This window comes from Pleurodeles waltl, chromosome 9 (assembly GCF_031143425.1).
Source record: "Pleurodeles waltl isolate 20211129_DDA chromosome 9, aPleWal1.hap1.20221129, whole genome shotgun sequence".
Classification (NCBI taxonomy): domain Eukaryota; kingdom Metazoa; phylum Chordata; class Amphibia; order Caudata; family Salamandridae; genus Pleurodeles; species Pleurodeles waltl.
In genome coordinates this window covers 5,682,053-5,707,607 of record NC_090448.1, presented here as the reverse complement: position 1 = coordinate 5,707,607, position 25,555 = coordinate 5,682,053, and the positions used below count along the sequence as shown (strand labels likewise).

At 47.3% G+C, this 25,555-nt stretch overlaps 1 protein-coding gene across 2 annotated transcripts in view; it reads left to right on the top strand.

Annotated features, from left to right (window-relative positions):
- STAB1 (stabilin 1) overlaps positions 1 to 25,555 on the top strand; it is an 829,863-nt gene that overhangs the window by 789,608 nt on the left and 14,700 nt on the right. For both annotated transcript variants that reach the window (XM_069206091.1, XM_069206090.1), the window contains exons 68-69: positions 14,976 to 15,122; positions 17,333 to 17,443. In XM_069206091.1, the coding sequence (XP_069062192.1) occupies positions 14,976 to 15,122; positions 17,333 to 17,443 (258 nt within the window). The remainder of the gene's footprint in view (positions 1 to 14,975; positions 15,123 to 17,332; positions 17,444 to 25,555) is intronic.

Below are 25,555 nucleotides of genomic sequence, written 5' to 3'. Positions count from 1 at the left end.
CGTCAATACCTCAGGTTTTGGTTAAACGGATTACACTTTCATTTCAAAGTGCTTCTGTTTGGAGTCACCATAGCAGTAATAGTGTTTACCAAATACCAAGCAGTAGAAGCAGATCACTTACAAAGGCAAAATATACACGTTTTCCTATTTGGACGATTGGCTTATTAAGAGCACAACTCATCAAAAGTGTTCCCAACACATTCAAACTACCATAAACCTACATCACCAACTAGGTTTCACAATCAATGCAGCCAAATCTCACCTGTAACCACTACAGATACAACCTTACCTGGGAGCCACCCTCAAATTACAAAGGGGATAGCTTACCCAAATACAGCACGGATTAAATTCTTCTAAACACAGTTTCTGCCTTCCCAGTCTATAACAGTGAGAACCGTTATGCGCCTCTTAGGAATCATGGTATCACGCATAGCCATAGGTCCTCATGCCGGACTCAATATGCGCCTCTTAGGAATCTTGGTATCAAGCGTAGCCATAGTTCCTCATGCTTGACTCAATATGGGCCTCTTAGGAATCATGGTATCAAGCGTGGCCAAAGTTCCTCATGCCGGACTCAATATGCGCCTCCTAGGAATTGTGGTATCATGCGTAGCCATAGTTCCTCATGCTGGACTCAATATGCGCCTCTTAGGAGTCATAGTATCACGCATAGCCATACTTCCTCATGCCCGACTCAATATGCGCTTCTTAGGAATCATGGTATCATGCGTAGCCATAGTTCCACATGCCGGACTCAATATGCGCCTCTTAGGAATCGTGGTATCACGCATGGCCAGAGTTCCTCATGCCAGACTCAGTATGCGCCTTTTAGGAAACGTGGTATCACGTGTAGCCATAGTTTCTCATGCCGGACTCAATATGCACCTCCTAGGAATTGTGGTATCATGCGTAGCCATAGTTCCTCATGCCGGACTCAATATGCGCCTCTTAGGAATAATTCCTCATGGCTGACTCAATATCCACTTCTTAGGAATCGTGGTATCATGTGTAGCCATACTTCCTCATGCCTGACTCAATATGCGCCTCTTATGAGTCATGGTATCACGCGTAGCCATAGTTCCTCATGCTGGACTCAATATGTGCCTCCTAGGAATCGTGGTATCACGCGTAGCCATAGTTCCTCATGTCGGACTCAATATGCACCTCTTAGGAATCGTGGTGTCACGGGTAGCCCTAGTTTCTCATGCCGGACTCAATGTGCGCCTCTAAGGAATCGTAATATCACGCATAGCCATAGTTCCACATGCCGGACTCAATATGCGCCTCTTAGGAATCGTGGTATCACGCATAGCCATAGTTCCTCATGCCAGACTCAATATGCGCCTCTTAGGAATAGTTCCTCATGCCCGACTCCAATATGCACTTCTGAGGAATCGTGGTATCATGTGTAGCCATACTTCCTCTTGCCGGACTCAATATGCGCCTCTTAGGAGTCATGGTATCACGCATAGCCATAGTTCCTCCCAGCCGGACTCAATATGCGCCTCTTAGGAGTCATGGTATCACGCATAGCCATAGTTCCTCCCAGCCGGACTCAATATGCGCCTCCTAGGAATCATGGTATCACGCGTAGCCATAGTGCCTCATGCCGGACTCAATATGCACCTATTAGGAATCCTAGTATCATGCGTAGCCATAGTTCCCCATGCCGGACTCAATATGCGCCTCCTAGGAGTCGTGGTATCGCGCGTAGCCATAGTTCCCCATGCCGGACTCAATATGCGCCTCTTAGGAATCGTGGTATCACGCGTAGCCATAGTTCCCCATGCCGGACTCAATATGCGCCTCTTAGGAATCGTGGTATCACGCGTAGCCATAGTTCCCCATGCCGGACTCAATATGCGCCTCTTAGGAATCGTGGTATCACGCGTAGCCATAGTTCCCCATGCCGGACTCAATATGCGCCTCAGAGGAATCATGGTATCAGGCATAGCCAGTTCCTCATGCCGGACTCAATATGCGTCTCTTAGGAATCTTATCACGCACAAGCATATTTCCACATCCCGGAATCAATATGCACTTCTTAGGAATCTTTGTATCACGCATAAGCATAGTTCCTCATGCCAGACTCAATATGCGCCTCTTGCAAGAATGCTTAGTGCATCAATGGTCTCAAGTGCACAGTAAGCTAGAGTCATTCTCTGCAATGGCGGACCTCCAGTAATCTCCTAAAGGGACAGCCTTTTCTGGACCCAGTTCCGCACAGAGAACCATAAAAATGGGTGCGTCACTTATGGGTTGGGGAGCGCATTCACAGTTGGCTGTACAGAGGCATTTGACACCCAATCAAACTTGTCTTCGTATCAATCACCTATAGCTGCTAGCTGTCAATTTAGCACTGAAAACATTCCTTCCACTCTCAAGGCAAAGTGGTTTTCATCAGTATAGACAACATGACTACCATGTATTATCTGCAAAAAGAGGAGGGGGACCAGGTCACCTCAACTACGTGAACTAGCCCACATCATCAGGGATATACTCTAAAACACAGCATTCACCTTTTAGCTGAGTACCCACCGGGGGCGGACGACGGCTTGGCAAATTTCCTCAGCAGTAGACGATAAGAAGTCTACAAGTGAAAACTAAACTCTCAAATTCTCAACCCATTTTTACAACAATGGCGTCACCCACACATAGATCTATTCTCCACAGCAGAGAACAAACCAAATGCCCAAACTTCACCTCCAGGTTCCCACAGTCCAAGAGCAAACCACTATGGATGAGTTGGTCAGGGATATTTACTTACACTTTTCCACCTCTCTCACTGCTTCGCTTTGTGAAACTTTAGCAGACGTCTCTAACTCTCATCTTGGTAGCTCTCACATGGGCCAGGCAACCATGATTCACCACATTCCTGGAGTTCTCAATAGTTCCACACCAGGTACTTCCCAATCGGCGGGACCTTTTAACCCAAAATCAGGGAGCAATAAGGCATCCAAATCCCGGATCTCTCAATCTTGTGACCTGGCTCCTTAGGTCTTGGAGTTTGAATAGTTAAATCTACCTCAGCAGTATATAGATATTCTTAAGGAAGCAAGAAGACCCACTACTAGAGCTTGTTATGCGGCAAAGTGGAAAAGATACCTTCAATATTGCCATTCGAAGCATATTGATCATTTAACAGCTAATGCTCAAAACTTTGTCTGCTGCCTACTAAGTCTACCTAACTCAGGGTTAGCTTTCACTTCCATAAGGCAACACCTGGCAGCAGTCGCTGCATATCTGAAAAATAGAGAACGTACCTCCATATTTAAAATTCCTGTGATCAAAGCTTTTCTAGAGGGTCTCAAAAGAGTGATCCTGCATAGGGTCCCTCTGACCCCTGTTTGGAATCTCAACATTGTGCTAACAAGGTTAATAGATCCCCGTTTGAACCTCTTTTCACATGTCCCCTCCAATTCCTATTCTGGAAAATCACGTTTCTTATTCACTCAGTCATTTCAGTGAACTTTAGGCATCAACTTTAGAAGGCCATTCTTCCAAATACATATGGACAAAGTAGTACTACATACCAACCCTAAATTCCTACCAAGAGTGTTCTTTCAGTTCCACTTAAATCAATCTATAGAGTTACCAGTATTCCAAATAGCAAAGCTTTATTCGGTCTAAAAGGCCATCAAAGCATAAAATACATACATAACAGAGTTCAATCAATCAATCAATAGTTTATTCGGTCCAAATTTGGGCCATTTAAAAGATTTAAAAAATATATACATACGTACAGTAAGATAAAAACCATAAACCAGTACACAATAAAAGGAACAATAGTAAAAAAAAAAGTAGGGGTCCAGTAGCTGCCTGAGAAAGATTACATAAATAGGAGGGGTTAAAGAGGTGCTCGGAATAGTCTCTGGATCTTACCCTGTACATAACCCTGAACAGTAGAATAATGATAACGTAAAAGCTGTGGTGTGGCACATCTCTATATAAAATCAGGCATTGAAACTCCAGACAGTAAAACTGGTTAAAAAATTTAAGAAGTCAGTCAGTGGTGGCTGATGCTCTAGGTTAATTAGTTTTTTGAGTTAATTAATCCAATAAATTGCATCTTGGCAATTATAAAATTAAGTATAATTTTAAATTTATAAAACACTTTAGTTAAAATAACTCAATATAGCACTTATTCAGAGATACGGTTTTTTTGTGCTCAATAAGTCGCGGTTTACAAATAGAGCCCAAGGCTGATATGACAGGATGCTAATTTACTGTTTTCAAGACAGCTCTTCAAACAGTGAGTTAAAATCTAGAATAGTCCTATTACGAATTTTCCATGCTGCTGCCAGATATTTAGAAACAGCGCTGATTATCAGTATGGAAGTGTCGTATTTACATATTCTGAATAGACTGTTGCGGGATAGTGGTTGGAGTGTTCTGCACAAGGGAATAATCCACTTCCCTCGGGGACCTTTGTACAGAGGGCAGAAAAATAGGATGTGTTCAGCTGTTTCCTTGCATAAATGACAATTTATGCATTTGTCCGATGGGGAACTGTTAGTCGACCAACCAGCCGTGTAGCTATTAACCGCCAATGTCCCGTACCTGAGCTGGAGTAGTAGCGAGCGAGCACGGGCTGGTATGGGTAGATCCAGGGAGCTTTCAGGGAAGGGAACGTGTTTGACCAGCAGGAATTCAGCTGTCAGCCGACCTGACACATGTGAACCGAGAGATTCCTCGTTGATTTTTGCCCAATAATGTTCTTTGATCAGGCGTTTAGCACTGCCAGGAATCATCTCGGGGTTCTCCCAGTACTGGGATAGTCTCAGTTTGGTCCATGCCACTTTCATCTCCCTGAGCCACCGTACCTTTTCCCATCCGTGATGAGGTGGTAATAGTTCTTTAACTGCTGCCCTGTAGGGTTCAAGTTCGTCTGTTTTCCATAGTCTGACCCAATACAGGAGTGGTCTTAGATAGGCTATATCTTTGATACTATTTAAGCCCAGGTCCAGTCTGAGGGGGAGCATTGGCGTGCCCCTCCCCAGTCTAGATATGTGTCTGAGGAAGTTGTTTTCTTTGGTTTGGAGAGTATCCATCTGTCTATGTAATCCCCAAAGTTCTGCTCCATATAGGGCCGCAGCACGGATTTGTGCTTTATATATTTCAGAGATAAGGATCAGAGGGGGGCTTGTGGCAGTGCTAGCTTTGCGTCCTATTACTCCACATCTTTGGCTAATTGTTAGTGCCCCTTTCCTTATGGCTGGCTCCCAGCTGCCCTTGTCGGATAGTCTAATGCCCAAGTAGTCATATTCCATTACTCTCTCCAGGGGAGTTAAATCCATCTTTATGTTTGCGCTGAGCTTCTTGTTCGGGGCGCTGTATATCATAAGTTTGGTTTTCTTATGGTTTATGTCTAATCCATAATTTCTGCAGTAAACACCAAACTGATTTACCAAGTTTTGAATTCCCATGGGTGATTTAGACAAAAGAATAGTGTCATCTGCGTAGAGTAGGCAGGGGACTTTGGTTCCAGCCTGCTTGGGAGAATCATTTGTGCAGTTTGCTAAGTACTTGATGCAGTTGTTTATGTATAATAGGAAGAGAGTTGGGGCCAGGACGCACCCCTGTCTAACTCCCCTCTCAATAGCCACTGGTTCTGTGAGATCACCCTTCTTGCCGTTCCTGATTTGGGCGTAGGTATTTTCATGTAGGCGGATAATACGTTTCAGAAGGCCATGCGGGACACCCATATTGGCTAGCGTCAGCCATAACTGGTTTCTGGGGACCAGGTCGAACGCGGCTCTGAGATCAATAAAAACTACGTAAAGGTTACCCCTTCCTATTTCTACAGTTTTCCATTTTATTGTTAAAAATCTTAGTACCTGATCTATAGTACTGACTGCTGGTCTGAACCCTGCTTGTAGATCAGAGATGGCGTTTGTTTCTAAAATCCAGTCTTCTAGACAGGACAAAATTTGCTTTGCAAAGATTTTTTGGAAGTTGTCGAGTAAGGAGATTGGGCGATAGTTGGCAGGGTTAGAGGGGTCGCCTTTCTTAAAAATGGGGACTATCTCTGCTCCCAACCAGGAGCTCGGAACAGGTGCTCCAGCAGCTATCTCATTTGAGATGAGGTTTAGGTATGGGGCCCAAACATCTGGATTTGTCTTGTAAAGGTCTCCTGGTATTTTATCAAGGCCGGGGGCCTTTCCCCATTTCATTGAGGCAATCGCAGCCTTGGTATCTGCCAAAGTGAATTCAATTTTGGGGGTCTCGGGGGTCATGATATGGATCAGATCCCGGGAAGCAGCATCAGTGGTCCCCAGGTATAATTGGGAAAAATGGTCGGACCATTCTGCAGGGAGTATTGAGGCACCAGGCGAACGGTGTGGTTCATTGCTGGCATCAGCTACCAATTTCCAAAATTTCGTGGTGTCGTTTGTTTTAGCGGATTCCAGGAGGAGGACCCATCTTGATTCATCCCATTCCCTACGGGCTCTACCTTGTTCCTTTTTGTAGTCTTTTCTAGCTTCCCTTATATAGTCCATCTGGCCACCTCTTAGGGCTCTCAGCAACTTATGCTGTGCTTCTCTGCATGCAGTGTTGAACCATCTTGCGTTAGAATTCTGTTTAGGCTCTGTTGCCGACTCTTTAGTAAGTAGAGTTTTTAAAGAGTTAAAAAACAGTGTATGGGCTGCTATAAGCCCACCACTATCTTTCGTGGGTTGAAGTATATATTCCATATGATCCGCCAGCTGCCAGTACACTTTTGCCAAAGTGGTTATGTCAGTGTTCAGGGATTTCCATCTAACATTTCGCCTGTTGTTGGTCAGTGCGAGCTGCTGACTATAGGACTTGGGGCAGGAGGCCTCAAGTAGGGGTAGTAGGTTCCTGAGTGATAAAGTCAATGGTTCATGGTCGCTTTCCTCATGTTCTGTGATGTTCATATCGACCATGTGACCCCAAAGGCGGATGTCGAGCAAGATGTAATCAATCTGGCTCTTCTGCAACCCACGTTTAAATGTGGGGTGAAGGTTAAGATCCGAACGGGAACGGCCATTGCAAGCCCGGAGACCGTGTGCCAATGTAATGTCCATGAGCTGGTATGATAGTCTGTTGATTTTAGGTCTTTTGCTTGACACCAGCTGGGGGATGCCCCAATGAGCATCTTCATCTTTATATAGTTCCTGGGCCAGTGAGTAGGGTTCAAAAGTGGTGTTAAAATCTCCGGCAATGAGAATAAAATGAGAGGGAGATTTATCGGTGAGAAAATTGTCTAAAATAGTCAGTGCGTTGGACTCATATTTATTGCCCAGGCTCCTATTATAGATGTTAATTATTAAAAGTGGTTTCTCTCTAAGGGATGGTATTGATAGACCCATTAGATCAGGGCAGCCCAAGTCAATCGGTTCAATTTGGCATTTGAGAGAACAGCTGAGCCATATTAGCAGGCCACCTGAGGGTCTCCCTGAATTCACCTTATTTGCTGGAACCCAGTAGCTTTTGTAACCGATTCTATATTTAGGCTCCAGCGCCCATGTTTCTTGGAAGAGACATACTTTATGTTTGTCTATGAATTTTCCCCATTCAGGGTTGTTCATTTTACTCTCCAACCCGGCAATGTTCCAACTGAGGATGGTATCTAAGCCATCTGGTTTGTTATGGGGAGCTTCAGCCACGGGATTCTCTCTCGGGGCTAGTGTACCGTGTGGAAGCAATATGCCCTTCTCGGTCGTGTCTAGGGTGCTTCCAGCCCCATCTAGGACAGGGGGTGGTCTAAGCCAATCAGATACCTGGAGTAGAGGTGGGTTTGAGGATTTGCTGTGATCTAGTGGGTCTGTAGCTGAATTAATCTCAATCACCCAGCGCTCCTTATCTGTTCCCCCGATATGGATTTCAGAGCTTTTAAGATAGTCTGACTGGGCGAGAGCGGGGGTTAGAGTAGACTCACTAGTGTTGCTAATGGGAGTATATTCGGCCCCACAATTGATTTGCCCTGTTTTATGAGTTTCATTTTTCCCAGCTATTGGGTAGTTTTTGTTCCAGTTGCTTGAACCTCGGGAGTTAAGAAAAGTCATGTGTGATAGTCAATCGTTTTCGGAGAGTGTGGGCGAGGCAGGATTGCAACTTGGCTGGAAATCAGTTGGCATCTGAGCCCTAGGAAAATCTCTGGATGTCATTGTCACCCCCTTGAAGCCTGGTGCAGCTTTATGGGGGTAAAAGGCCTGAAGCCTGCAAAGTGAAGTGGCCCCCCCTAGGGGGTTGAGATGGCATGCATTTAGGGAAAGCTGATCGACGAGGGAGGGCGCATTAAAATTAATAACAATACAGTCCCCAGTGCCAGGATTTTTGAGTGGGCCCACCCAACCCACCCTCCTCACCATTAATATTGAGGGTATCATATGGAATGCGAATCTAGCATGTTTATGCAACCAGTGAATAACCTTGTTTTTCAGTTCTGTGAATGATTCAGGGATGATGGACTTGAGCTTAGGGACATTCGTAATAACAAGCACGTAGGGGCAGGCTTCTGGAGGTAGATGTAAAGTTCCCATGTTGATTCCTGAGTCCCTGCGCATCCGATCTACTTGGATATTTGGGTGGGTTCTATGGGGTTTGGCGCCCGTGTTTGTGGAAGGGGCAATTTCACCAGTCCGCCTTAAGTAAGAGGAATCGCTCTTTGTGTACCACGTTTTAGGGAGATTAGCCAGACTAGGTGTAGAAAGCTTCGCTAGTTGATGTAGTGTGTCAGAGCAAGGTGGTTTTGACTTGTGGACCGTAGGTGGTGGGAGAAGGGGACTACTGGCATCATTGACAGGGGGGCCAAGGATAGGGTGTTGTCGCAAGCAGTGCAAGCCCGATGGGGAAAGGGGGATTGGCTGGCTGGGTTTAATGAGGGCATCGAGTTTCTCCTCGATGGCTAATAGACGGATTGTTATAGGATGTAGTTGTTTTAGAAGCTCATCTTTAATAAAGTCTGTGATAGAAGTAATATCCAGTTTGCCATAGTTGGTAGTTTGGGCAGGTATATGATCCTTAGGTCTGGTAGATACGGTATGGACAGAGGGGTCCAGGACACGGGCCCGTTTGTTCTTTAGATTCGTCTCCCCCCGTTTCCTTTTGCCCTTTGTGCCATGATTTGGGGAGGGTGTGGGCCTGATTGGCATAGGCTGGGTAGATCCCGAAGAATGTATGGTTCTGTCCAAGGGTTCTGCGTTGAGCGTTTGAATTGTGAGGGTGGTTGGTGCTGGTGGTTCTGCAGAGGGGGGCTGTGAAGCTGGTGAAAAGAAGGATGGGGGAGCAGTTAGACGGCGCTCGACCAGTTCAATTTCTTTTTCTAGTGCCCCTACCGCTTTTTGGAGGAAGCCGTCTAAGGTCTTATTATTGCCTGCCTCTTCCAAAGGTATCCCTCCCTTCCGTCTACCCATCTTGTTTTAGTAGGACACTCAGATCCTGCTCAAAAGTTTTGCAATCTTTTCCCTGTGAGCACTCTCCCTCTCTTTTCCTCACCCTGTTTAGCTCTGCTGAGGTTTGTGTTAGGGAGTGCTGAGATATCTAAGGGGCACGAAGGGCTGATCACCTCTGTTTGAGAAGGTGTCCGGGTGGGTAGATAGTTGTCAGCCACTGCCCAAGTCCTGCATCTGTGGAACCTGTTTAGGGCGTTAGAGTTCCGAACTGATGAAGATTTTTCTGGGAGCCTCGCTCCACCCACAGCACCATATGGTGCTTCCTTCAGGCAGCCTTTACCTATTACAAAATGTCAGGGGGGTGGCCCTGCCCTGGCTCTTCCTGGCAATGACGGGCAAGGACGGGCCCGCCCTTGGCCCGGGCTTCGCCCGGGCGCCGCCCGCGCGCGTCCCGCGCGGCGGGAGCGCGATGAGAATTTAAAGGGCTCCTGCCCTTCCAATTGGACGCTGGGTTTTGGGCTCCTGCCCCCTCCGGATTGCCTTGTTTGTTCGCGCTTTCCCGCGACGGCGGGAGCGCGATGAGAATTTAAAGGGCTCCTGCCCTTCCAATTGGACGCTGGGTTTTGGGCTCCTGCCCCCTCCGGATTGCCTTGTTTGTTCGCGCTTTCCCGCGACGGCGGGAGCGCGATGAGAATTTAAAGGGCTCCTGCCCTTCCAATTGGACGCTGGGTTTTGGGCTCCTGCCCCCTCCGGATTGCCTTGTTTGTTCGCGCTTTCCCGCGACGGCGGGAGCGCGATGAGAATTTAAAGGGCTCCTGCCCTTCCAATTGGACGCTGGGTTTTGGGCTCCTGCCCCCTCCGGATTGCCTTGTTTGTTCGCGCTTTCCCGCGACGGCGGGAGCGCGATGAGAATTTAAAGGGCTCCTGCCCTTCCAATTGGACGCTGGGTTTTGGGCTCCTGCCCCCTCCGGATTGCCTTGTTTGTTCGCGCTTTCCCGCGACGGCGGGAGCGCGATGAGAATTTAAAGGGCTCCTGCCCTTCCAATTGGACGCTGGGTTTTGGGCTCCTGCCCCCTCCGGATTGCCTTGTTTGTTCGCGCTTTCCCGCGACGGCGGGAGCGCGATGAGAATTTAAAGGGCTCCTGCCCTTCCAATTGGACGCTGGGTTTTGGGCTCCTGCCCCCTCCGGATTGCCTTGTTTGTTCGCGCTTTCCCGCGACGGCGGGAGCGCGATGAGAATTTAAAGGGCTCCTGCCCTTCCAATTGGACGCTGGGTTTTGGGCTCCTGCCCCCTCCGGATTGCCTTGTTTGTTCGCGCTTTCCCGCGACGGCGGGAGCGCGATGAGAATTTAAAGGGCTCCTGCCCTTCCAATTGGACGCTGGGTTTTGGGCTCCTGCCCCCTCCGGATTGCCTTGTTTGTTCGCGCTTTCCCGAACAGAGTTAAAACAAGAGATAAAAACAAACTAGCTCAATAACTTAATAAATACATATACAATAATTAAAACAAAAGAGGTATATCCCTATAGTCATATCTTCAATTGGTAGTTGGTAGCAAAGTTAAAAGGATTTAGTTCAATGAAGAAAGTCGTATACACCACACGGTCACAAGGAACTTGCTAACGGCGAGGATTACAGATATAGAAGTGTCACTCTTTAAAATCCTGATAGCTAAAAAACACTTGCTCAAGCCCAAGTCTCGACACATTGCACGTAACCATTTTGATCTAGGACCAGTATATACAGGGCAAAAAAACATGAAATGTTCAATAGTTTTGGGACAGCCAAGACAAGCAGGACAAAGATCAATAGATGGAGAGGTGCCCCAGCGTTTGGTAAAAGATAACAACGGGAGGCTTCCAAAGCAGAAGCGTGCGTAAAGACCCTTCCCCAATAAATCGGGAATCAGGTCAAGATATGGTTCAAATTGGGGATACCACTTAAGATCGATAAATGAGTTGGTCAGCTGGCCATAGGATAAACTGTGGACCAGTTTGTGTTTTACATAGGACCAGTATGCTATCTTCAAAAGAGTTTTATCAGAACTTCCCAGCTTGTGTGGCTCGTCCCAAAACCTTCGTAATCCAAGAATGCAAAACCATTTGCAAATGTGCTTGACCCATGGAACAGTGGCCGCTTTCGGCCTCCTTAGTAGATCGAGTACTGAATATCTATATACAAAAAGCTCAGGAACAGTCCAAATCCTTACCCAGTATAGCAGGGGTCTTAAAGCTGTCGGATCAGCTATACGTTTAAAGCCTAGGTCCAAAAACATAGGGGCATGCTAGTAAAGCCCTGGCAAAGTTGTTTTCTCCTACTGTTAATCGTTTGCAATCGGAGAATCCCCATATTTCAGCACCACAAGCGGCAGCACCCTGCGCCTTTGCCAGATAGATTTTAATGGCTAGAGATACAGCTTTAAATGAGGAATTCTTATAGCAGCGCAGGATGGCAGCTGCTCTGTGCTGAAGAAGCCACAAGCTTTTATTGATTTGATCCTCCCAATGCAGGTTGTTTGATATAAGCACTCCCAAATAGTCTATAGTCTTAACTCTGCTTAAAGCGACCCCATCCAAGTTGGTGGTGCACTTCAGGCCGGAGCCGGAAGTGAACACCATCAACTTGGTTTTATTGGCATTCAGTTCCAAACCATGGTCGTCACAGAAAGACCTAAATCTATCCACAAGGGTTTGGAGGCCCATGGGGGTCTTAGAGATAAGAAGTGAATCTTCGGCAAACAATAATATTGGAATCTTCTGTCCATTCAAAGTGGGAGCGTCATTAGAACAAGAGGATAGGATTTGGATCACTTTATTAATGAATAAGGTGAATAGTAAGGGGGCCAAGACACAGCCCTGGCGGACTCCCCTCCGTATGGGGATTTTGTCTGTCAGTTCTCCCTGGGCACCCCACCTCACTTGCACGTACGTATTATCATGTAGCCGCTGAAGGAGAAAAACTAGATTTTTGGGGACACCCATATGTAATAGTTACCAGTATTCTTTCCCCAACCTGATTCGGTTGCGGAAAGAGCTTTACACACAATGGATGCAAAAAGAACTCTTATGATTATATAGACAGATCTCAGTCATATAGTAACACACAACAACTTGTTGCATTATCTAATCCACATAAAGAAAGGGCCATTCCTAAATCAACTATGTCAAATTAGATTGTAAAATGTATACAGACTTGTTATGCTCAAGCTAAATGGTACTCCAAATATTTTCCCAAAAGTTCACTCTACTCACAAAAAGGGAGTTTCCATGGCATTTTTATGGAATATACCCATAGCTGACATATGTAAAGCAGAAACATGGACCACACCGCACACATTCACAAAGCATGACTTTGTAGATGTTATGGCCTGTCAGCAAGCTAATGTGGGTCAAGCAGTTCTCAGAATTTTACTTCAAACACATGCAACCAACCCAGGTTAGCCACTGCTTTAGGAGGAAAACTGCTTACAGTCTATGCCTAAGCATGTGTATCTGCTGTCACACACACCATCAAATGGAAAATCTTACCCAGTAAGCATCTATTTGTGGCATGTAGTGCTGTAGATTCGCATGCGCCCTCCTTCCTCCCAGTAAATGTTTTATTGGTTGCAATTATCACCATGAAATATAACATTATTTTACCATGGTCATCTCACTATGATTCATCATCCTATACACTCCATCCTCACCCGCCAAGCGGAAAACAAGCTAACAATGGAGTCGAGGACCATGCGCATTGCAACAAGAGAAGGAGTCACTAAACCACGTAACTTGAAAGACTTTGTCGAAGAAAAAACACTTGCACACCTCCAAGCCCAACACTAGATGGCTGACTTATGCTAAACATGTGAATCTACAGCAGTACATGCCACAAATGAATGCTTATTGGGTAAGTAACATTTTACTTCTATAGCGCAAACCTACCCAAAAGGCAGCGGATCGCTGCACATGGTCAAAGACAAGCTTAATGTCGGTGAAGAACTGGAGCAGAAGCCGAGTTGTGGACACTTGATCCCAGATTTACTACGGACTTGCGTTGTCCTTGTGTGACGCAAGTCGTTTCAACTCCTTATCTGGGATTCACTAAGCCAGCAGACACCGCGCACGGCCAAAGGCCATGCCCGACGGTGGTCATATTAACATACTGTAATTATATATTACTTTACATAAAAAAAAAATAGAAGTTCTCTGAAAAAAACAAAGGTTGCAGGGACGTTATAGTTAGGTTGATGTTTTACCCACACAAAATCAGAAATTCAACTGTTATAGTTCTGCTTATAGTTCTACTTATCTGAAGAAACTATAACTTGTGCCGTTAAGTAACTTTAGTTTCTTAACATAAGTATAACTTTTTGTGTGAGTAAATCGTCAACTTAACAATAACGTCCCTGTAACCTTTGTTTTTTCAGTGAAGCTATATATATATCTCCATTACAAGATAGTGTCACAATTACATTTTAACAAAGGTTGCTGAGCTGCATTGCGTGAAAGGGACAGAGCAGGACAGCATCACAGCAACTCAGATATGGGGCTGTCTTTCTCTCTGCCCGTGCTGGTGCACCTTAGGCTGCCATATGGCAACGCACACACCTCTGCGCCATACTGCAGGGGACCCTTCACTACAAAACTGTCCTTTAACGCTTTTCCTGCTTTGTATGTGTGCTGCACAATGATGCATGGATGCAACGTATGAATGAAAAAATTTCTCCATGTTACGCCTGCCTCAAGGAGGGATAGGAATTTGTTACCAATCCCAGTCCACAAATGTATTTAGATCGGAATTTGTTTCAAAACCCATGTATGGTTGCATGTGAACACCCATGGAACGCTCCCATGACACAAAGTAAGGCAAAGCCGTGCATAGGGCAACTTTGTGTTGCTTTGGGAAACTATCCATTGTAAATCCTGATTTGTGTTGGATAGTAAACCCCAGCATACCAGTCTGCGTCGTGTTCGCGTTACAAAGGTAATCCAAACCTGGTGCTAATCTTTAGTAAATCTGGGCCTGAATATTCTTCCAGGCCTAAAACATGCTTGTAATCTGTATAACAGAGAAACGTGAGGAACTAAATGATAAAACCTATTGCCCTTTTGTGGAATTTGCAGGTCTTTTAGAGTGATGAAGAACACTGCCAATGCCGATTGTGGGAAGGGAAGTGGTAGTTAGAATCTTTCCTCTATTTCCTCTTTTCATGTGACCTTCATTCTTCAGCGCATGCACACGCACACACACACGCACACACACACGCACACACCCACATTCTGACAACAACGCATGCACCCTTGCGTCGTGGTGCAAGGGTGTCTGCGTTGGGGCTAGGTAGCCAGAAATGTACCAGCAGTACAGGAGAGCAGAACTGCGCCATATCTTAGGAGACGGGGTGCATTTCTTGTCTCCCCCTTTGATACAACGTAGTAACTTCACTTGCTGTGTTGCACTGTGTCAAAGTTGAGTTATTCTGGACTCTAATTTCCATACTCCCTCTTAGTGGAATAAGCTTTCACTACTGAACACATGAGGTAGGTATGAAATAATCGAGTAGAATTGACTGTTTGAGGGTTTGTGGATCATGTAGAATACACACGACTTACTTATGTAACCCTGACCATGTGTTCTAGGTCTTCAACCCCACCAGCCCGCACAGTTACGTGGCGAGAGCCGTCATTGCCGCTGCGGTCGTTGGAGGTGCACTCGTCATCCTTGCCATGACGTCCTGGTGCTACTTCAAACATCGAGACCAGGAGATCCAGTTCCACTACTTCAAGGTATGGTCCCACCTGACCTGCAGCCCTCACAGTATGGTCAGTCCTGGTCATGCTACAGCACTCTGACTAGAGCCGAGGCCGCACAATCCAATCCGTCCGTAACGTAGGCACCTTGCACCATGATGCAAGGGCGCCTTCATTGGTGCTAGGCAGCTCATTGTGCGCCAGTGCAGGGAAAAGACCGGAACGTGCTGTGTAATGTAAAATATGCAGCAAGGTTGCTTGCTGCGCTGATCTGCGTGATTTTTTTTTAATAAATGTCTCCTTAAATATTTTGATCTTTTTAGCTGCATCTTTGACCCCAGCACTTTACTGACTGTGCCCCAGGGGACTCAAGATTACAGCTTCAAACGTCTGATGGGACTTCAACCTTTGCATGCAAAATGGAGAGAGCCTAGCAACATGCCTCATAAACCAGGCTGCATTCACAGATCCCCATGGGGGTGCGCCCCACAGTTTGAAGACGTGTGCCCTAAGGGAGAGCCAGATGTAGGGAGACTTATGGACACGTGGCTCCCTGATGGATAACCAGATGGGTGCTATAGGGGGCTTTAGGTGATGCCTTGACTTCTTGAAGGTTAGCCAGATATAGGGGACTGGGGGATGGGGATGTCCTGGCTCCCTAAAGGTTAGCCCGATATAGGGGACTTATAGAACACCGCGACTCCATAAACAGCCAGATACACAGGACTTACTGAATGTCTTGGCACCCAGAATGATAGCCAGAAGGCTGCTATGGGGATTTAGGGGAGCCATGTTTCTCTGATGGATAGCCAGATGGCTCCTATGGGGACTTAGGGGCGCCATGTTTCTCTGATGGATAGCCAGATGGCTCCTATGGGGACTTAGGGGCGCCATGTTTCTCTGATGGATAGCCAGATGGCTCCTATGGGGACTTAGGGGCGCCATGTCTCCCTGATGGATAGCCAGATGGCTCCTATGGGGATTTAGGGGTGCCATGTGGGGACTTAGGGGCGCCATGTCGCCCTGATGGATAGCCAGATGGCTCCTATGGGGATTTAGGGGTGCCATGTGGGGACTTAGGGGCACCATGTTTCCCTGATGGATAGCAAGATGGCTCCTAAGGGGACTTAGGGGTGCCATGTCTCCCTGATGGATAGCCAGATAGCGGCTTTAGAGGGTGCAATACCTTCCTGATGGTTAACCAGAGGGACTCGCTTGCTGTGTATGTTATAAGGGACAGACAGCTGCCTTGGCTTCTTGGAGAGTAGCCAGTTGAATATGGGGGAGGGGGGTTTGGGAGATGCTATGGCTCCCTTATGGCTAGCTAGATGGCTGCCATCGGGTACTCAGGAACCCCTAATGCATAGGCAGGTGGCTGCTTTAAGGTACTGGCCTGCATGTCTGCCAGACACATGGTCATTGGTGACTGCTGGCCTGCATGTCTGCCAGACACGTGGTCATTGGTGACTGCTGGCCTGCATGTCTGCCAGACACGTGGTCATTGGTGACTGCTGGCCTGCATGTCTGCCAGACACGTGGTCATAGGTGACTGCTGGCCTGCATGTCTGCCAGACACGTGGTCATTGGTGACTGCTGGCCTGCATGTCTGCCAGACACGTGGTCATAGGTGACTGCTGGCCTGCATGTCTGCCAGACACGTGGTCATAGGTGACTGCTGGCCTGCATGTCTGCCAGACACGTGGTCATTGGTGACTGCTGGCCTGCATGTCTGCCAGACACGTGGTCATAGGTGACTGCTGGCCTGCATGTCTGCCAGACACGTGGTCATTGGTGACTGCTGGCCTGCATGTCTGCCAGACACATGGTCATAGGTGACTGCTGGCCTGCATGTCTGCCAGACACGTGGTCATTGGTGACTGCTGGCCTGCATGTCTGCCAGACACGTGGTCATAGGTGACTGCTGGCCTGCATGTCTGCCAGACACGTGGTCATAGGTGACTGCTGGCCTGCATGTCTGCCAGACACGTGGTCATTGGTGACTGCTGGCCTGCATGTCTGCCAGACACGTGGTCATAGGTGACTGCTGGCCTGCATGTCAACCGATTTAGAGGCTCGAAAAACAAATGCTATTTGTGGCTTCCTCAGACCCTCACGGTTATTTCATGTTCCTTTCCATCTTGTTCATTATAAGCTGGTCCATATTCTGTACTCTGCTCAGCATTTTGGAGAAGGCACTTTGCAGGCATTACAGAAACACAGCTTCCTTTCTGTTCTCTTTCACACAGGCTGAAATGCAGGAGGGGACACCATCCAAACAGCAAAACGACAACCCACCCATTGTCAACATCCCGAATCCGGTGTATGGAGCCCACGACTCATTCTTCGAAGCATTTGGGGTGAGTGACTGTCTGCAAGCTTAGATGAGCCACGTAGACCACCCACTTCTCAACTCAACAGTAGTTGTGGAAACAAGGGCTGTGAGCACCATAATTGGTACGCATGCATAGGGGTCTACAACGCTTTAAAAGAACGAAGGGGGCGTCTGCAGATGTTGACCACCAGCAAGGCCAGATCAGTCTTTTAATGTTTGCTACATCACCACAACCTTCTGCCTTGAGATCATGTGCCGGAAATAGGTTCTGTTTTTCAACAAATGTTTCCTGTGAGATATAATATTAATATATATATGTATATAAAAAAGAATAGAGAACTCTGGGTAGTTCGATTCTTTTTTGTATAATTTATGCGTCACTCTAACCCTGAAAGGGATTTGTTTTTATATATATATATATATATATATATATATATATATATTAATATTATATCAAAGCAAAACCCTTTCAGGGTTGTAGTGATGCATAAATTATGCAAAAAAGAAGACAGAACTCTGGGTAGTTCCCAAGTTTAGGTGGACAGCAGCTCCCCCCCCCCCCCGCAGCCCCCAGGACCACCAGCTCCCAGGGCTAAAATAAAAGAATGAAGGGGGGCCGTTGCGGGCCCCAGGGACCACCACCTCCTCAGGGCAAATACAACATTGGAGGAGCCGTGTGCCCCCCCTCGTGGAGCCATACATAGCCTTGGGGACCACCACTCCCCACTCCCCACGCCCCCCGAGGGTCAGCTTCTGCTAAGGCCTTGGGTGTCCACCCCCGGGACACAGCAGTTCGCTTTTACTTGGTGGGAGCTGATAGCTCATTGATCCCTCAAGCAGGAAGCTGCTATTTAAAGCAGCGCCCTGCTTGCGGGAGCAATGCCGGCTCTCGCAGAACGTGGGGAGCCAGCTAGGACCGCTGGGGCCTTCAGGTGAATTTCTATGGTTTGGTAACTTTGAAATGTGAGCTTAACTATAACGTCACTGTAACCTTTGGTTTTTTAAGTGAATTTCTATGTTTTTAAAAAAAATTCTATTTCCTAACTATAACATCCCTGTAACCTTTGTTTTTTTCAGTGAAAAGATAGATAGATATACACCTGATGAGAGCATTTCTTTTGCAAACAACGTTAAGTAAATTTTGGCCTATTTAATGCCTGGTCATTCAAAGCTAATGCACAAGATCTACAAAATACTGTAGATTATATCTTGCCAACTCTGTTGAGCATAGATAAGTGGTTCTGAGTCATCCAAATCTCTTGGGAATTTTCAAAGTTTGGGTGTAGCACAACTCCCACAGAAACCGAGCTGTAGCTCCAAGTTTTCATGAGTTCTTATTTAGTTATATTTCTGACATCCTGATTAACAACTTACTTTCGGTAACGCTCTTCCTGGTGAGGACTGTATCCCCAGATTCCTCACCTTTTGAATCCTCCCGAGGTGTCAGACTGGATCCAGATAATCTTAGGCAGTACCCCTGTGCACCAAGCGGTGGTGCGATGCAGCTCCGTGCCGACATCGCTCCGCTGCAGAAGTGACACACAGGACCCCACATAGGCACCACCCATATGCGCTGACATCACTTGCTTCCATACCCGTCTGTACCCGCAGACACGGAATGCAAACTTCAGACTGGTCCTGACCGGTGAGCAGGTCTCTAATTGGGACATTTTATAATTAAGAGTCCAGTTCGCAGAATGGGCTTGATGGGAGGGTCGGTGATGAATCTGCTGTCAGCCAGTGTTTACTAGAAAGATCATTACCAAAGGTAGCAGACTCCTCATCTTTTGCACAGATATGAATGCAGTACCTCACAGGTGCTGGGTCTGTGAGCTGACTCAAACCAAAAAGTCCTGGAAAAGAATGGGCAAAGTGCCCTTCTCAGCAGACATGTTTGTCCAGACAGTAGTGCTTTGTGAACGTTTGGATGCATGTCCAGGATAGGCACTGTATGTGCCAATGCAGTGGTAACAGCCTTGGCTGTAGGGGAGTGAGCCTGTAGGTCCCTAGTGGGCTGCTTTTGGCCAATGCCAGACGATCTTAATGCAGAGCACGTTCTAGCCAGAGATGGTCCTCTTCTGCACAACGTGCCTTTCTTTGAGCCAGTGGATCCAATGTAGATGTGATCGTCCACCTGACGATCTGTAGTGTTTCTGGTATGATCAATATAGAAACTAAGGGCCCTTTTTGGATTTAAACAATGGAGTCCACCCGCCTCCTTAGAAGAAAAAGATGGAGCAAATAAATGTCATGTATATATTGGTTCCAGTGGCACTCTGTGCCTGGGTCCCATGTCTGGAGATACCTGTCCACTTACGGAGACACACTAAAGCAAACACAAAAGTGATGGATGGATGCTTGAATTAATGTTGTCCACTGGTAATTACTCAGGCTTCATCCCAGTGTGACAGGTATGCCCAGACGTGGGTCAGGTGCTCACTGTGCCACCGGAACCAGGCTATACCTGAATAATGAGCCCTGATCAGGGTGAAACCGGTTCTAGGTTGTTTGTGTGCCAGCTTAGGGAGGACATGGCTTTCAGTTCGGGTTGGACTGCTCCCATGGGTGCAGGGTCAGGACTGATTTGCATATGGCTGGGTCCAAACTGGAATGGCATAGTGGGCAGAAAATGATGAACTTGGATGTGGCCACACACGATTGTCCATGACTGAGATTAATTCAAGCATTCCATCCACCACTGTGTTGTTGCACCATAAAATGAAGCCACTACTTTTGGAAAGGAGGTTTGAGTCCATAGAACATGCTTATCTGGTTAGGTGATGATGTATTATGGGTGGACTGAGAGGGCATGTAGCCCACTCACCCGCTGTGCAGATGTTGTGGCTTCATGCAATGCTGTTTTGATGGTGAGCTGCCTAAGAGGATAGCTGTGGAGAGGTTTGAAGGGAGCACACATGAGGAATATAAGAACCAAGTTCAAATCCCACTGGGGCATAATAAACGGAGAAGAAGGGAAACATGTACTGCTGACCTATCTCTATAGGTGAACAAAAAGGGCTGACCCAGCAAAGGCAAAAAGGAGGAATGAGCTGACAGTTACCCTTTAAAAGTGCCCAGTGCTTATCCTTGTTAGGCTAGGGACAACACAGACATCAGCACTTCAGACAGCTAATCATGAAGTGGGTCAATTGCCTAGGTGGCATCAGTGCTTAATTTGAGATGGTGGTTTCTGGTGCGGGCACCAGCACTTATTTTTGAAGGCCGGCACTTATTTTCCTGCATCAGGCATTTACTGCAAGCAAAAGACACAAATGGGAAAGACGAGGGAAGTGAAAAACAAAAAAGCGTCAGAAAGGGAGAATGCAGAAAGCTGCAAAGTGAGCTGAAGGGGCAGGGAGTAGTTGTAAATGGAATAAAGAGGCCTGAAATGGCTTTAGGATTATGTTGCATTAGATTCAGTGCTCACACATTTAAATGCAGCACCTGCGTGTTTCAACGGAGAGCTTTGGGCACCAGCACGATTTAATTTACAAATTAAGCACTGGGTAGCACACCAAGCCACATAACTGTCCCAATGGCAGGCATATGCAGATTTGGTTGAGAGACGCCTGGCTGCCAAGATGTTGTCAGCTTCAGCGGGAAGATCAAAAACACTCATCTGCCACTGCTCAGTCTCCAAGCACTGAGATGGAGTATGCACAGGTTTGGATGCAGGACTCAGACCTGCTCTGCGACAGGAGATCCTCCCAAAGGGGCAGCCTGATCAGAGGACAGATGCACATGCTTTAACGCTGAGAGATCCCAACAGGTGTCTAACCACCAGCAACATATTCTGGCATTCCAGCCATGTCCAAAGGCGCAGTTCTTCCCAGCACAGGGTACACCCGCCCAGCTTGTTACTGTATCACATGCCGCTGGTGTTCCAGCTTCCATTTGATGGACAGGAGGAAAGCCACCTAGTGGATGGCTCAGAGTTCCAGCAAGTTGTGTGGAGGTGAGCCTCCACTGGAGACCACAGACCTCTGATCTCCGCCTCTCTCAGGTGGTCACTCAGCCCAGGAGTGAGGCATCGGTTTCCACTGTCAGCTCGGGTGGGGTAGAGAGAGGGGTCTGCCATGGACCCAATTACTGTTCAACAGCCACCACTGCATATCTTTTGCAGTCTTCTCCAAAATCTGGACTTGACCAGGGAGATCACCCTGATCCTGTGCCTACTGGGACTTGAGATCGCACTGCGAAGCCCGCATAAGATATCTGGTGTCCTTCACAAGCAGGATGCAGGCGGCAACCAGTCCCAGCAGACTCGGAGTCATCCTCACTGAGGTCCAGGGCTCAAGTTGAAACATTGTGATCATAGCCAGGCAGACGGTGCAGAACTGTACAGTGTCCAGAATTGCTCAGATGAAGGGGAACGCCTGTGAAGGAGTCTGGTGTGACTCTGGCACATTAATAATTAACCCCAAGGATGTGAGGAGGTTCATTTTAGCCTGGAGGTGGGCGACACATGCCTGGGGAGAATCTTCCTTCAGCAGCCACTCATCTAGGTAGAAGACTGGGACCTTCAACCTCCAAAGATGGGCTGTTATCACCGCCATCACTTTTTCTGAACACCTGAGGGCCGCTGGTAAGATGAAAAGGGAGCACAGCAAACTGAAAATGCTTGTGACTGTTAGAAATGGGGTCTCTAGTTTGCACCTTGTCCAAGTAGGGACCCTCGTTCTAGTCAGGATAAGGGAGATACCCAGCTCAGATAACCCCTGCTCACCCCCTTGGTAGCTTGGCATGAACAGTCAGGCTTATCTCAGAAGCAACGTGTAAAGCATTTGCACATAAGACACAGTAATAGAGTGAAAACTCTGCAAAAAGACACCACACCAGTTTTAGAGGAATAGCCAATGTTTATCTGTGTAAAACAAGAGTAAAATGAGAAAAATCCAACATAAAGTAATTAAGATATGAATTTTGAAAGAATTAACTTAAAAATACAGTTCCTTGTGGTTAATAGCTCCGTCTACGGGTATCGCAGTGTTGTGAAAAACAAATCCAACAGTTCAGGCTAGCTGTGGTGTCGTGGGCCAGCTAAGGTGTCAGGAAGACCCGCAAGCTGTACCTTGGAAATGTAGGGGGCTGTGATCCTCACAATGAGACGCGGAGTGTGGCACCACAAGCGTCGGTTCCAGAGGTCGGCGCGGGGGTCATCAGACCTTTGAAGTTACATGCGCTGGCGTGGATGGTGTTGGGGCTGAGGTGCGAAGTGGGACGGGCCACGGTGCAGGCAGCGGTGTTGGTGTCAGCGTGGATCGGCATCATGGCCGATACCAAGGCTGCAGTGAGAGCAAGGTGATGCGGATTGCGGGGCTCACAGGTCACGGTGCAAGCATCAGCTCGGTGACCGCATTAGGTGGCGCCCGCGAGATCAGTTTTGCAGTGCGATGTGGAGCACGGCTCCATGTGGCATCGTCTAGTCTTGTTGCAGTCAGCGGCATCGTTGACAGCGTTGTGGTGGTTTTTATTCTGTTGCAACACAAAACACACAGTGCTGTAGGCAGATGAAGCTGAAGTCTTTGATTTCCCTGAGACTTCCAACAGGAGTCAAGGCTCTACTCCAAGCCCTTGGAGAAACTTCACATGCAGGATACACAGCGAAGTCCAGTCTTTGCCCTCCATAAGGCAGAAGCAGCAACTGCAGGCAAACCCAGCAAAGCACAAACACAAAAGGGCAGTACTCCTCTTCCAGCTATTCAGCTCTTTCCCTTGGCAGCGGTTCCTCTTGATCCAGAAGTGTTACAAAAGTCTGGGTTTTGGGTTCACTACTACCCAGTTCTGCCTTTGAAGTAGGCAAACCTCAAAGGAAAGTCTCTTTTGTTGACAAGATCCTGCATTGCCCTGGCCCCAGACACACACCAACACACACCAGGGGGTCGGAGACTGCATTGTGTGAGGGCAGGCACTGTCCTTTCAGGTGTAAGTGGCCACTTCTCCCTCCACTCTAGCCCAGATGGCCCATCAGAATATGCAGGCTACACCCCAGCAACCTTTATGTCACTGTCTAGTGGAAATTCACAAACAGCCCAACTGTCAATCTGACCCAGACGTTGGATACACAAGCAGGAAGAGGCACAGAATGGATAAGCAAGAAAATGGCCACTTTCTAAAACCGGCATCTTCAAACTGACAATCTAAAAAAACAACTTTACCAAAAGATGTCTTTTTAAATTGTGAGTTCAGACCCCAAACTCTATATCTCTATCTGCTCCCAATGGGAAACAGCATTTAAAATATACTACCACCAGTTCCCATGTTAAACTATGAGAGAGACCGGCCTTTCAACAGAGAGAACCAAATTCAGCAGTATTTTACTGTCAAGACATGTAAAACACATCATTACATGTCCTACCTTTAACATACATTGCACCCTGCCCCTGGGGCTACCTAGGGTATACCTTAGGGGTGCCTTACATGTACAAGAAGGGAAGGTTCGGGCCTGGCAAGTAGGTATACTTGCCAGGCCGAATTAGCAGTTTAAAACTGCACCCCAGACACTGCAGTGGCAGGTCTGAGCCATGTTTACAGGGCTACGTATGTGGGTGGCACAGCCAGTGCTGCAGGCCCACTAGTAGCATTTGATTTACAGGCCTTGGGCACACATAGTGCACTTTACTAGGGACTTATGAGTAAATCAGTTATGCCAATCATGGATAACCCAATCACCAACACAATTTACATAGGGAGCACTTGCACTTTAGCACTGATCAGCAGTGGTAAATTGCGCAGAGACAATAAACAAGCAAACACTGATCAGAAAATATAGGAGGAAGAAGGCAAAAAGTTTGGGGATAACCCTGCAAAAAGGCCCATTTCCAACAGTGACCAACTGTGAACCATAGGTAATGCCTTTCGGCTTGCAGGACGGGGAAGTGTAAATAAGCATCAGCAGGTTGTGTGCTTCCATCCTGGTTCGAGGGCAGACAGAACCTGGGCCAGGGTGAGCATTTTGAGCTTGTCTTTACATAGAAAGACATTGCGAGGTTGAGGGTCTAAAATGGGACAGAGGCCCCCAACCATTTTGAACACTAGGAAGTAGCAGGACTAACTACCAATACCACCTTCTGCACCCGTATACTGTCTCCGGCTCTATGGCCATGAGAGCCTGCACTTACTGCTGTAAGACAGCTACATAGTGCTCTGCCAATCTGAGGTTGGTGGAAAGTGTGTAAGGGTGTTGAGAAATGTAAGTATAACCCTGCTGTGAAATTTTCAGGACCCACTTGTCTGAAGCTATTGCATGCCACCCTGGCAGAAAATGTCAGATCGTGCCTCCGACAGGTTGGTTGTGCGCCATCAAGGGCACACTAAAGAGGCTTTGAGTGTTGTGCTGCAACTGGGGGCACAGAAGACTGGGCTCCTGGTGCCCTCTCTTTTTGGTGGTGCTGAACAACCCTGCCATAGCCACCGAGGGTGAGAAAGTACTGTGGCAGCAGGTGGGTAGGAGCAGACAGGCCTAGGGAGTGCACTGTGGCCCTGCTTTTTTGAAGCAGTGCAGGGCTGAATCTGCTTTATGCCTGAAAAGCCAGGAGCCAACAAATGTCATAGTCATAAGACTAGCCTGGACATTTCCTAAAAATCCAATTTTGCGGCATACAGGCGTGCCTGTGAATGGCCACACTGGTGCCAACAGACCTGTCAAGGGTATCCAACCCACAGCGGATGGTGAACTTGACAGTATTACGACCATCCTGAAATTATAGCCAAGGCTTCTTTCGGACCTTGGGCAATACTTGGCCACTGAGTTCCACAATAAGTGTAGAGGCCAAGGAGGCAGCTGGCATGCACAGTGCAAAGGGCCAGACTTGTATTGGAAAAAATCTTGATTACCAAATGTTTTTATCCTCTTCAATGGCCTGTTGTGGGGGTGGGATGTAGTGTGGAATGAGTTTGGGATAACTCTGCTTGCTGAGGCCTGCATCAGAAGGCTCTCTGCAGTAGGATGCTGGGTGAGAAAGACTGCATCCCCGGGAGCAGGACGATGGCGCCTGACTTACCTGGTGGAGTTTCAAACACCTGCCCCATGACAGATTTGAACTTCCTGGGTTGCAAGTTGAAGATCAAGAACCTGTCACCCTTCACATAACCATAGCAACAGAGGGTCCATCATCTCTGGCAGTTTTTGTCCTAA